General features: G+C 41.2%; 1 protein-coding gene across 1 annotated transcript; it reads left to right on the top strand.

Annotated features, from left to right (window-relative positions):
- Nucleotides 1–3402: 3402 nt before the first annotated feature.
- Nucleotides 3403–11447, top strand: FAM241A (family with sequence similarity 241 member A). The gene is made up of 3 exons (XM_026847919.1): nt 3403–3530; nt 6304–6394; nt 10759–11447. The coding sequence occupies exons 1-3, from the start codon at nt 3403–3405 to the stop codon at nt 11002–11004; spliced, it is 465 nt and encodes a 154-aa protein (XP_026703720.1). The 3' UTR covers nt 11005–11447.
- Nucleotides 11448–13299: the final 1852 nt, after the last annotated feature.

Raw genomic sequence — 13299 nt, 5'->3', positions numbered from 1 at the left:
CCTTTTTTTGAGAGGTTTTTTTTTTTTTTTAGATGAGGGTCTGGGGCTGGTAACCTGGGTGTGATTTGCCTTTTCCTGTTTCCTCTGAAATAAACTTAGTTTGTGTCAGATCATACCTAGTAACATAATGTTAAAAGACTACCTTCCTGACAAGCAGGAGCTAAATAATAATGTATACACCCTTTAATTTATTTTTTTTAAAGGGAGTACTCTGTAGGAAATAAACCTATTTAATGCCAAACCCTCTAGCTTTAATTTTCTGTTGAAGCTTATTATTATATCCGCCAGGACATGCTTAATAAAATTACTGACAGGTGCATTTTTAAAAGAAGACTATGTTACTTGGAATTCATTATTGTAATAGGCTGTAGAATTACCTACTTCAGTGATCAGATTTAAAAGCTGAACTGGATGATAATGTGATTAATATCCTTTGTAGGTTTGCATGCAAAGATGAGAATAATTACATTTAACCTTAAGTCTTAGGAGTGCTGCAGAACCTCGGTTAGTTACTTCCAGCTCTGCTATATTGCGTTACTGGTGTTCACAAGTAGTATGTGAAGCCACTGAAAGATGCAGCTGCTTCTGAAGCCACGGGAGTAGGTTGCTGCTTCACCCTTCAAGTTCACAGTTTTTCCTAACTGTTGATAGTTATTAGTCAGACAAGTTGTCTTCTATTTTCAGTATCTCTAGAGTTAAGGATCTAAAATCTCCTTCCCTAACCCACTTTCTAAAATAGGTTAGCCTTTGTCGTATTACTGCAGTCTAAATCTCATTGACACCTATAAATTAAACCACAAAATAAGAATGGAAATGTGGAATGAATACAAGTGTATAATAACAAAAGGTGAGGCAAAAGTCCTGCATTACAGTAGGGCACGAGGTGGTGTTAGCAGGAGACACAACACCCAGTCCATCCATAGGGACTTTGAAGCCAAGCTATGTTACACCAGAGTTCCTGAGAGCTGTGGCACTGTGGCTCTCTTCTGTACTGAAAATTGTCTATCTGGGCAGTAATGGGTTTTAGTCTCTAGTCTAACTTGAAGGCAATGTCAAAATTCCCAGTTTCTTCAGTGAGGCCAGGATCTCCACCTCACCCTGTTTTAGGATACATAGAATCCAAAGTGCTGTCTGAGAGCTCATGCTTCTAGAAAATATCTAAATGCAGAGTTAATGTGTAATACATGTATTCACAAGTAGATAAATTAGCTTAGACAATCACCTTTTCACTAACCTGAATTTGTAACCCTTTGGGATGTTTTACTGTTATTTCAAGCGGTGTTTTATCTCTGTAGGTGGAGTATTTTATCTTCTAATAGGTGGGTTCAGATTTAAAGGAGCTGAAGGGTTTTGGTGTCTCCTGTTGACAATTATGTTGAAGGGTTATAGGTGTCTTAACTGAGTTCTAGTCCTGAACTTTTTGAATAAGTTTCCAATATCACTAGTATTTCTCCAGCGTGGAAAGAATGAGCAGAAACAAAATCAGAGGATAGTTTCAACACCCTTGTAGCATCCCTCATGTAAATGTTTCATTGTTCATTGTACTGTAGGATGGATGTGCGCTGTGTTGCCTTGAATGGTATCATTTTGGTCGTAAGTCAGTAGAGGCCAAGAATGTTTTAAAGTAAACTTGTATGTGTGGAAACTGTGGTGCCTAAGGCTAGAAACCTATTTCTAATTTATTCCACACAGATAATGTGAAAATTACAGGTTTTTCCTGCTTGAAGTTGTTGAAATTTGTTTCAAAACTGAAAATAGTAATACATGACAGGGAAGGCTTAATCCCAAATTTGTTCTGTCTCTACAAATAATTTAACTGATGCAGAAGTTCATAGCTACAAAATAATACATGATAATAACTTTCTGAAAAGCATTATTGGGTTTTCTGAGGCTTCACAGCTTTTGAAATAAAACAGAAAAACCCCTTCAGACATACCCGTAGCACCTACAGTAGCGTGCTCTGCTTGAATAAAGTGAAGATCCAGTTTTCTTAAAGAAAAAAGTATTCTGGAAATAGAAGCGAATAGAAATCTCTTTTCCTTAAAAGGCAAAATTAACAGCTGTTGCTTTTCAGCAAGCCGGTGCATTGATTCCATGCTGAACGTATGGTGGATTGCAAGCCTGTTGCTGGGCCAAACTGACCAGTTTTAGTGGGGAACCTTGGTAAACAAAATCCTATGGAAATAAAGTGTTGCAGGTGTAAGGAAAACGTGGATCAGAATTTGCTTTTGATCTAGTCTCTATGTAAAATTGCAGCATGGCCAGGATCAAGTTACAGAGACAAGGAAGAGTGTAAACAGCAGCCTAAAATGGGAGAGAAAGGCATCAGATCTTAACATGGGGACAGGCAGGTTTCCTCTCCCTCGGACCCTCCCATGCTGGTTCTTGTCTGTGACACTTTCTCATCTGGTGCTATTAGTGGGGAAATTTACTCCTGAAATCATGGGGCTCAAACACTGTTTATCAAGGGAAGCCTCTATTGCTCTTGAAGCCTTCTCTGCTCTGCACACAAAGTTCAGTAACTGGAAAAGCCTTTTCATCTCCTTAACACAGAACTGCTCCCAGTATTTCAAAGTTTGTTCCAGCAAATGTTGATCCTGAACTTGAGTTGCCGTAAAAGCTGACTAAAGGGAATCCGGTGCAGTTGCTTTTCTTATGTTGTTGCTTGTTTCTATAGAAACATCTTGTTTCTATTTTGTAAATGGTGTCTAGATTCTTGCTGTGAAATGAACGTTAACCCAATCTTTGTTTCACATTTTCTTTATTTTTGCTCCATCTAAGTATGTCACTTTATAGGTAGCTGTTGTAAAGTACTTCTGGCATTAAGAATTTTTCTAGTTTTCTTGCATTTGCTTTTTTTTTTTTTTCCCCAGAGAAACAAGTTAAACTTAGTTTTTCTTCCGTTTCTCATCTGTGAGGTATGATTTTTTTTTCTCATTTCCTAATCTATAAATCTTTTCAGATTTAAATTGAGATTAAAATTAGCCTAGAGAAATTAACCTGGTTTGGGTTTTTCTCCAGACAGCTGAAATTAATTTAATTGTCTTAATAGTCTGTTGGCTTAGTATCAAGATCTTTTTACTGTTTACATTTACAAGGTCAAATACTAATCATTAGTTTCATCCTAGCAAAGGATGCGAAGGGAGAGTGCTTTCTTCCTGCTATAGTAGAAGAGGAGGAAAATCAGAAACATTTTCAATAAAATTATTTGCCTTTCTTGGGCAAATTTCACTTTTATTTAAATATAAGAAGTCTTTTGAAGTATGAGAAAGCAGGGTGAAATCCTGGTCACATGCTAGGTGTTACTAGTAACGAAACTGCCTAGTTTTGCATATATGGAGGAGTAGGAGGCGGAAAGCCTGCACCCAGCTGGCCCGTGTGTCATAGAATTTTGCCCCTGCGATGGGGCAGAGCTGTGGTTCGGAGAAAGAGGAGGCCATGACTTGGGAATCTGCTGTTGAGTGCAAGTTTCTAAAGCCTGTCCAAGTCAATACACTGGGCGGTCAGATGGCTGAGTACCAGCAAGATGGGTAATTCGTTCCTCCAGGACTTACACTGCTGGCTACCTAACTATCAAATATCGGGAGCTGTGTGCTGGCTGGTCTGTGTCCCTGTCTGCACCCAGCAGAAGTTGTTCTCTTATTTTGGAGGGGAGGGAACTTGTGGTTTCTTTCATCCTGGTCTCTGTCATCTGCTCATTTTCTTTTCATGTTTTTCTGTAACATTGAGCTTGAAGTATTTTCAGTTTTAGATTGCATCCTCTAAAAAGAGATAACTTTGAGGCTGTCTCTTCTGAACGTTAATGTTCCAGCTTTCAAAAATACAGTAGTATTTTTCAGTAAGTAAGCATGTTCTTAAAGTCACATCTCAGTGGCTTTTTTGACATTTAGGTGTCTATGTGCTTCAGCTGTCAGACGTACCACCTGTTCCCTGGAGTAAAAATAACCATGACTGCAGTAAAATAGATAGTGAGCAATTAAATACTGCAGAGGAAACTTTTTACTTGAAAAAAAAGAAAATATGTGAGTAGTATGTAAATTATATCCCTGTGTTTTCTTATCCGTTTTTTAACATCTCATTTAGATGTCATCAAACACGTGTTTGCTGTTAAACTCAAAAGGGATGTCATCTCTATCTAATGTGTAAATAATTCTCTTATTTGTTGTCTCTTTTTCTTCCTTTCATAACTGTAAATGTGACTGGTTGTGATCTGAGGCATGTCACAAACAATTTGGAGACAATGCTGCTTTTCTGTGTTGGAGATGAACTTTGTGGATACCTTTTTACTACTCCATTCCCTTTGCTGCCTTTGGCCAGCAGCATTTTTCAACTGTGAAACCACAGACTTTTACATGGAGAGCAGTAATTTTCCCAATCCACTGGACTCTTCTCCTCCATTGCTGGAGTTCACATTTGTGTAATGCTCTTTTGGACAGTCGATGCAAGAAAAGAGAAGCTAATAGACTTGTACTTGGCCTGGTGGTGTTGTCAAGCTGATTGTGGGGTGAGAATTTTTCAAGTTGCCTGAGCAACAGAAGACTGTTGGGGTTTCTTCAATTCATTAGTTATGAAAGATAGAAAGAGGGATGTTATTTGGTTTGTTTTGAAGGATCTTCTATATTCAGAGTAGTTGAATGGATTTATTTTTTTTTAAACTACCTGAATCTTTAGGTGGAGCAGGTTCCTTATGTTCATCCACTCCCTCCTCCCACAGAATAAAGGCTGTTGAACTTCATCAAATTATTTCACTCAAGTGAGTTACTTAGGATTTTTCTTCCATACATGCAAAAAAAGTCCCAAACCAAACAAACCATCTCTGGATTCTTAGGCTAAGTGTGGAAAACTCTGGACCAAGCTGCTGCTTCAGCAGATTAAATGCCTAGAAGGCAAGACCATAACTAGAATTGTTGTCCTCGTGGCTAGTGCAGTGGTGAAGTTACAGGACTGAGAATCATTGCAGTTACTTTAGAGTCATTCAGTTTGTGGTTCTCCCAGACATTTCGCCCAGCCCACTGCTGCCTTTCCTGGTGACCGTGTAGCACTTCACCCATCATGCTAGCCTTGTGGCAGAGTCATGTGGGATGGAGCTGGGCTGTCTGTCTTCCAGGATGCACGGGCTGTAGCTGCAGGAGCAGCTTTAGTCACTTCTTTAAGACCACTTTCTTCTTTCCAGAGATGAACCCTGTGAGGCCCAAGTTGTTCTGGCAGGGGTGGCAACCCTGAGCACACAGGGATTCACCTGCCCACAGATGTTGCAGTAGTTTGTCACATGTGATCTGTGCATGGCCGGCAAATCTGTCACATCCACCAAGTGTGGGGTGCCCTGAGTGTGGGCACAGGGCACAGGAGAGTGCTGCAGCAGTGGCTGTGGCCCTAAAAGAAGCTGTAGGGGTTTCTAGGCAGAGCTTGTTGGCAGCACTTTGTAAGGACACCTAGTCTTTGTGCAAGGACATAACTGATACTGTCCTTCAGTGACCTAGCATTGCTGACAGCAGAAAAAATGAATGCTAAATCTGTGCTTCCATGCTGTCTTTGATTAGCTGCAGGAAAATAACTTCCAAAGCATGTTGGGTAGGTTTGTGTCCCATTTGGACCTGTTTGTGATCTGCATCCTCCCAGGGCTTGGCAAAGTTATTCAGTATTATCTCCAAATGGTCGGGGCAGGAACTGCGTGTTCCCAGCAGTCTGAGGGGGAAAAGATCTTGAACTGGCTACTTTAGACTTAGGAGGTTACAGGCAGGGATGAGTCTTAAATGATTGTGAAAAGTTCAGTGCTAACTTTACCCTTTTCAGTGAGTAGCATACGAAGCATTGCAAAGATGGTTTCTTTGGGCGAGGCGGTATGTTCTGATGGGTTCTCGTGTTTCTCTGCATGGTCAAAACACCATTGATGGGAAGCGGATAAGCAAGAACAAGTTCCTGCTGTCAGACTGGTACGGAGTGGCCTCTGCTCATGACTTACCATGTGCTTTCCTGGATTTAAGCAGCAGAGTTTGAGTGAATGTGGTGGAAGTTTGCCATAAGCAAGGGTAGTTAGTGGTCAGAACACACGTAATTTTGTGTGTTATGTTGATGATGAACATAACTGGTGAAGCCACAGCTGGATGTTCGTTGGGTTCAGTAGGCTGAGTTGACTTTACCTTCTCTGTTGTTTTAAAGCTAGCCCAGGAAAACATTCAATTACAAGGGAAATTTTTCAGAAGCATTTCAGGGATATAAAGCAACAGCTGTGCTGGAAGTGGACAGAACTTCCGTTTAGTGTCTCCTTTGCAACCTCCTTGGGGACATTCATTCTGAAAAAAGGTACTTCTATGGAATCCTGCACCTGAGAGCGCACATCAGCGTTCCTCCTAAAGCATCCAAGCCCCTAAGCCGTTTGTCTGTAACAGGCTGGGTAAATTTGGTTACATAGTTTCCATAGTAAAGTGTTTCAGAGTTTGAATCTTCAAGTTCTGACTTCTGACAGTAAACTGTGTGATGCAGCAGACAACAGCTGATGAAAATATGACATATTGAATGGGAAGAGAAATTGTATAATGCCATACATCTAAAGAGACAAGGGAAAACTGTGTGCTTGATGGGAACCTTCAGGTTACTGCAGTAGGCTCATGAAGAACATTGTGCACATGTGCTAAGCAACAAGACACATCAAACACTTCCTTCTGTTCATATAACTCTAATTTTAAATAATGTAAAGTCAAAAATAGAAACTAAATAGGGACTACTGGGTCCAGGTCTAGAGCGCTTAGCAGCAGAAAAATGTGGACCTGTTGCAGCAGGTTCAGAGGAGGGTCACAAAAACTATCAGGACAATGGAGTTCATCTCCTCTGAAGAAACAGCAGCTGTGGCTGCCCCCTCCCTGGCAGTGTTCAGGGCCAGGTTGAACGGGGCTTCGAGCAGCCTGGTCTAGTGGAAGGTGTCCCTGCCCATGGCAGAGGGCGTGGAACTAGATGGTCTTTAAGGCCTCTTCCAACCCCAAACCATTCTAGGATTCTGTGATAAAATGAAGTCTGGGTGTGCCCCCTGCATAGCACGTGTTATCTATGAGGAGAAGAGCTGCTGTAAAGGCCTTGAAAGCATGCTTTCTCTGGGGCTAGTGCTAGTAAAGAAACTCCCTACACTCCTCTTGATACACAAAAAATTCTTAAAATTATAAAGCCAAAGCTGGGTTGATTTTTAAAACTAGCAACTTTGGAATGAACTTCTTGCACTTTTAAATGAGGAAGCTCTAGTTTGGTGAGGAGGGGAGCTGCTCAGAATAGGTACATCTCCCTTGTCGCGTTTTTCTGTTATGCTAGTGTCTGTCTAGCTTCAGGCTGATTCAGTGATGTTTCATATGAGAATAGTCCTGTGGAAGTTAAGAATCAGCTGGAACTGTGTGCTTGCTGAAGACAGCCAATTTATAAAAAGTTTAGAAAGTGTTTTTAGGGGGAAAAAGGGTATTTGCTTCTAAGGATGTGGTGTCAGAGCTACTGGCACATGTGCGGGACTGTTTGCTGGTTTACTATTGCCCTGAATTAGTGAGAGAATTTCTGGTTGCAATGTTAAAGCTTATTTAATATTTTTTTAGCAGTCTGGGGTATGATAACATCACTGGTGTTTGCCCTAATGGCTCGATTTCAGCTACACCTCTGAAGAAACGTATTTGTCCAGCATGTGAAATACTTTGCAGTAGTAAAGAAAAATATGCCATCTGAGTTTTACAGATGATCGTCTGTTTTCAGCTTGACTTGTTTTTTGCTGAGTTGCCTGAGGCAAGACATACTCAGCCTGAATTAACTGAAGCAGACTTTGAAATCTTGAGAATTTCCATGATGGTTCTGAAAGGTTTTGTAAGCTCTTGAAAATATTTGGAAAAATACTTGACACTTGTTTTGTAGTTAAACACATGCTTGTCAGTCTCTGTGTCTAGAAGCTTGCTTTGTGTAATCTCTTTAGGGATTCATGCATCTACCCTTGTTTGAGGAGAGGATGAGATAAGATAGTCTTGCTCCTCTCTGCAAAGGATTCCAGGACGTTGCTGAGTACCATTCATAATCCAGAGGCAAAGAAGTAATTAATTTAGTTTTCCCCCTCCTGGTTGCACTGGCCACTGACTCAAAGCCTAAGTACTTTGCTAGAAAATGTAGTGATTTCTCCTGCACACGTTAACTGTTTCTCTCAGAAGTGGTCTCTGAGCTTCTTGATATGATCTGTGCTGTTGTCACCTCCATCACCATCCCGTAGGCGGATGCTCCCTGTGGTCTCTGCATGCAGGAAGCAAATAAATGTATTTTCCCCTCCCAGCACATGGTTTCTCTTTTCCCTAATTGTTGTGATCAAAATACCACTTAGGTTAATAGCTTGCTTGTCTCCCTGTGCTCTTTGGGAATAGGGGGGATGAGAGTTCCTGTAATAACATTGTGTTCCCCGGGGTGGCATGTCCGCTGCCGAGTCCGCAGGGGCTCACGAGAGGCTCTGCCTTTCTCGAAGAGACTACTTCTGAAATACTGGAATTAACGAAGAGTCAACATTTATTCGAATTAAATAAAGCACAGTTAAAGCCAAAATGCTGAAAACTGGAGTTTCCATATCCAGTGAGGGGGAGAAAACAACCCGGGCCTGAGAAGTGGGCTGGAAAGAGACAAGTCAGTACGTAACCTCCAGTACTGCAGTTTTCCATGTTCAGGCTCTTCTGTAGAACTGCAGAAAAACTGAACTCAATATTCATTACTGTTTAGGCTTCCTGCACCCCTCCCTTTCTGGAAATCAGTACTGAAGCTTAAACTGAAATCTGTATGAATAAGCAAATAAAAAAAATACACAAGCACACACAGCTGAGTGACTGAAATGCTGGGGTTTCAACCCTAAGCCCCAAATTAACATATGGGTGATTCCCACAGCCCTTCACAAAGGGGGGGTGAGTTTGCCTTTAGGCTTCCCTCCAGGGTGGGACCGGCCTTGCAGGGAGAGCCCTTGGGTAAAGGAGCCCCAGGTGTCCCACATTCAGTAAGCAAAGGTCAGGTGTCCCACTGAGGGATAAAAGCTGGGACCACTTGCAGGCAGGGGCAGTGTCTGTCTGTGAGGTGGATGCACTTTGCAGAGTTCCCTGTTGGGGAAGGACCTCCTGCCTCCCTGGGACTGGGCTCCAGTCAGGTCTGGCTTTTGTAAATGCGGGCTGTGTAGAGATTCAGTATGTGGCTTCCTTGGTCTTATGTATTTGGTTTGTTGACTCGGTTGTCTCCTGTCCCTTCTATGGGAAACTGCATTTCACCATTTATTCCACCCACTGTTGGTCGTGTGGTGGTGTTGGGGTCAGTGGGACTGATGTCAGTTATGTATAATCTGACTTGTTTGTATCCCCAGCGCTCACCCGTGTACTGACCCTTTTGTATCAAATACAATTTGGTTATTGGTTGATCTTTATGCTGGCTGTGTCCTTTATGCTAGGCCTAATAATTGGCAAAACAGGGACTGTAGAAATCTTGTTGGAGTTTTTATTCAGTAGCTGCTGTGGTGCTTTACCCAACCTTCATTCCATCAGAAGGTTCTGCATTGTGGCCTAAAGTCTGGCCTAGAGAAAAAAAAATATTAGCTTCCTTTGGTCTTCGAATGTTTTTCTGTAGGAATGGGGAATTCACTTTATTACTTGCTCTCTAATGGAGAACCTGGCACTGCTGTGGGCAGGAATTTCTGTTTCTGCACTGAGACCACGGTGTGTAACTAGGGACTCAGAACAGCTTTCATTTTTCAAGGCAGAACTAAAGATAGTGTTTGCTTTGAATCCAGGTGTAGACTTATTGCACATAGAATTTGCAGGCAATTTGTTGGACCTATTGATCTGAAGAATACCTGCTGCATGTGTTTTCACTGCTGCCTAATGGAAGGATTAGGAAACTCATGTTCATCATCTTGAAATTGTGTTTGCCCTGTCATACCCAAACATAAGGTAATAAGGCTTCATGCAAAGGGTCTCTGGGCACTGGGAAGCAGAGATGGGATTTCAGGATCTCATCCAGTTACAGTTCACATGCTGAAGCTGTTGCATGTTTTCTGCAGTGATGATTAAACATGTCATCTTCATCTAAAGATGTGCTTGTGACTTCCTATGCATTTGCCCCATCATTTGTCTTTTTTTGGGAAAGCACAGAACTTGTTTCCACTCCTCCTTTGTACCACCACCTTGCATTTGTGTGGTCCTTGGGCTTGTCTTCCTTTGCCTGACTTTCACAGCTTTCTATGCCAACATTGGGATGGATGTTTGCCTTCTTCCTGGTCAAATCCAGGGTGCTTCAGTGGTGGTAGTAGCTCTTCAGTTCTCTGGGCTTTGGTGCAAAATACTTTATAGTTCATGCTTAATAGTTTTGTATTCTTCTTGTGGTTCTGAAGATATTCTGGAAATAATTTATACCAAATCTACTTCAGTCAAATCCCCTTCTTGAAATTACAGGCATCTAATTCTATTTTGGTTGACCTGACATCCACTTTGCACTGACAGGTAAGATGTGTGAACTACAGGAGAGCTTTACCCCTCTAGAGTGGCATCTGGAGGGGAGACAGACCATCATATGTTTGTGGTATCACTTCAGATGTCTCAAGTTTGGACACATGTGTCATCAGTAACATTGTACTGAAGTCACAAGCTATTTAGGAGTAGCTTTATTGCATGTACATCTTATTTTTACACATTCAAACAGAAACAGCTGAGTCTTGTCCAGAATCACAGTAGTAAGAAATGTTCATACAACTTATTTTCTACCTTTGTGTTCTGTCCTCAGGTCCAGCAAGAACAAAGAAACCACACCACAGAACCTGTAGTAGATGACTATAAAAAGATGGGGACTCTCTTTGGCGAACTGAACAAAAGCCTTATCAGAATAGGCTTCACAAGGATGTACTTTGGAGAGCGGATAGTAGAACCTGTAATAATTATATTCTTCTGGGTTATGCTCTGGTTTCTTGGCCTACAAGCTCTTGGACTGGTTGCTGTTCTGTGCCTTGTCATTATTTATGTACAACAGTAGAATTTTATAGATGCTGTTCAGATGATGTGTTTCAACACTGTCACCGTGTCAGTGGATTTATGTGTTTAAGTAAATGGGTGGCATATCAAACGCTGCAATGCTTCAAATTACATTTTGCTGAACTTCCAACATTTTGGGGTGAGGGGACAAAAATTATACATTTTAAGCAAAGTCAGCAGTGCTCTACTACATCTTTGAAGGGCAAAAAAGGAGATGTTTGTAATATAATAGTGACCAATGTGCTGTTTTCTGCACTCTTGGGGCCTTAGTCCAAGGATTGGCTTTTTGTTCCCTCACTCTCCCCCTATGTTCTTGCTTTGTATAGTGAAAAGTTTCTGTCTGGTTTTAAGAGGACACTTGATGTGAGTGTCTTGTTTCATTGCGGGGGGGAGGGGGGCCTGTGTGGTGTTTGTTCCCTGAATCTGCATAATTTGCCTTTTTTTTTTTTTTTTTTTTTTTTTTTTTTCTAACAAATCTACAATGACAAGCATTCATAAGGTGAATACAACTTCTTGACGCAAAAATTGATGCAAAATCTTGATGCAAAAGCATCTTTGGTAGTTTATAGCAAGCTTTTCCCCAGGAAACAAGCTGTGCCAGCAAAATGCTTTTATACTAATATTAGTGACTTCACACAAGGCTTCAGCTGTTGTTTAGGAGGAATCACAGTCCTATAATGGCCAAATGGTGTAATGTATCTACCTTGGTTTTGGAAATGTACTTGGTTCCTGCTGCTATTATTCTTTCTTTTTTCTTTATACTTGCTCTTTCCCCCAGCCCTCCTTCTGAAGATAAATGTTTGGATAATTAATGGACTTTATAAGTAGTTACAGCTGCAGTGTTGGAGAGTTACCATTTTGGATGGCAATGCTAGAATATGGTCTGCTTCCTCTGGGTCTTGTGTGAAGTGTCTGAACAACCAGATAGATACCAGATCAGATCTCAACACTTCCCTAATTTGCTGCAGTGTGGACCCAACACGAGCTGGAAGCTTTGCATACATAAGCAAATCAAACCTGTTTCCTCGTGCAGGGCAAGAACGTAGTTGAAATGAGGTGGTACTTCTATTTAGTAGTCTTAACTGATTCATTTCCATGCTAGGCAACAAAAATACATATCTATAGATGCATGTCATGGGCAGCACAAATTGGAGAATAGGGTATATACATTCAAGAGTAGGTGCAAAATTCACTCTGGCTCCCCAGGAGCAACACCAGGGGTGTATTCAGTATTTCCAAGATGAATGTTCTCATTTAAAGAAAAACAGTAAAATGGGATGGAGTCTTTAGTAAATAGCCTACCAATTTAATATTTGTTACACATTACTTTTAGTAAGAAACTTAATAGCAAAATTGACTTCATGTATAGTAGAGTGAAATTATATGTTTACTTAAAGAAATGTAATAGAAGAGTGAAATTTACAGACAACTACTTTAACTTTTGCAGTGACTTTTTTTCCTAGACTTTTTTATACTAGTAGAGATCAACAATAGATTAGTTAAAAATGCTGTCTTATCCGGAGACTTCTGAAGTTAAGGGGAGCTTGTCCATGATCCCAGTCCTGCAGCTGGATTCTCAAGGCTTATTTTGTGCCTCCGTGGATCATGTTCGTTGCTGGGTTCTGTTTCCAGGACCCTTGGACCCAGTCCTTACAGACTTTCCGATTAGTGAAATAACAATTATTTAGGGCAGTGAACATGAAGGCCCAGCTCCTTAAAGTCTTTATGTGCCTAAATGACATCTGTAGACATGTCACTATGCTTTCATAACTGAATGCGTAGTTACCTTCTGAGGAGCCAGGTCTCCTCTCCAGATCTTCAGATGACCTCGACTGGATCCAAGAGGCTCTGCTGAACCATCAGGACTGCAGAGGGGTGGGACTGAGGACGGGCTGTGTGTTTAGATGGCAACCTGTGTTGGCTGGCACCTAGTTAAATAGTTACACTGGTGGCAAGGAAATGTTTGACAACAGATGGTGTTCCTGGATACAGAGGTTATTCACACCTGGAAGTCCCAAAGCAAACAGCAAGTACGAGGTGAACTCAGAGGCAGGAGCTCTGTACTCACAAGTGCCTAGGGGGAAAATTTAGGTTTGTTTCAAGTCCCTTAGAAAGCAGAACAACTGTTTACACTGTTGCATATTTGTAGAGATATAATGGTGGGTTTATGGGTATTAATTTCCTGTGTAAGGGCTGTACTACAAAAGCATCTTGTTATTTTATAAAAAAAAATAAAATCTATTCTTCCCACCATCAAGTTACTGTTCAGAGGATCTCATCTGGTTCCTTTGGTCCT

This window comes from Athene cunicularia (genome assembly GCF_003259725.1).
Source record: "Athene cunicularia isolate RWA chromosome 4 unlocalized genomic scaffold, athCun1 chr4_part2, whole genome shotgun sequence".
In the NCBI taxonomy this organism is placed as follows: domain Eukaryota; kingdom Metazoa; phylum Chordata; class Aves; order Strigiformes; family Strigidae; genus Athene; species Athene cunicularia.
Note: the sequence above shows the minus strand (reverse complement) of the source record. Positions and strands in the feature narration are given on the sequence as shown.

Excerpts from the sequence above, each read along its gene's own strand:
- FAM241A (XM_026847919.1), top strand. The coding sequence starts at position 3,403 with ATGGGGCAGAGCTGTGGTTCGGAGAAAGAGGAGGCCATGACTTGGGAA. Across the intron at positions 3,531-6,303 it reads GCTGAGTACCAGCAAGATGG|GTACTTCTATGGAATCCTGC; the intron begins GTAATTCGTTCC and ends TTCTGAAAAAAG. Across the intron at positions 6,395-10,758 it reads GTTTGTCTGTAACAGGCTGG|GTCCAGCAAGAACAAAGAAA; the intron begins GTAAATTTGGTT and ends TTCTGTCCTCAG.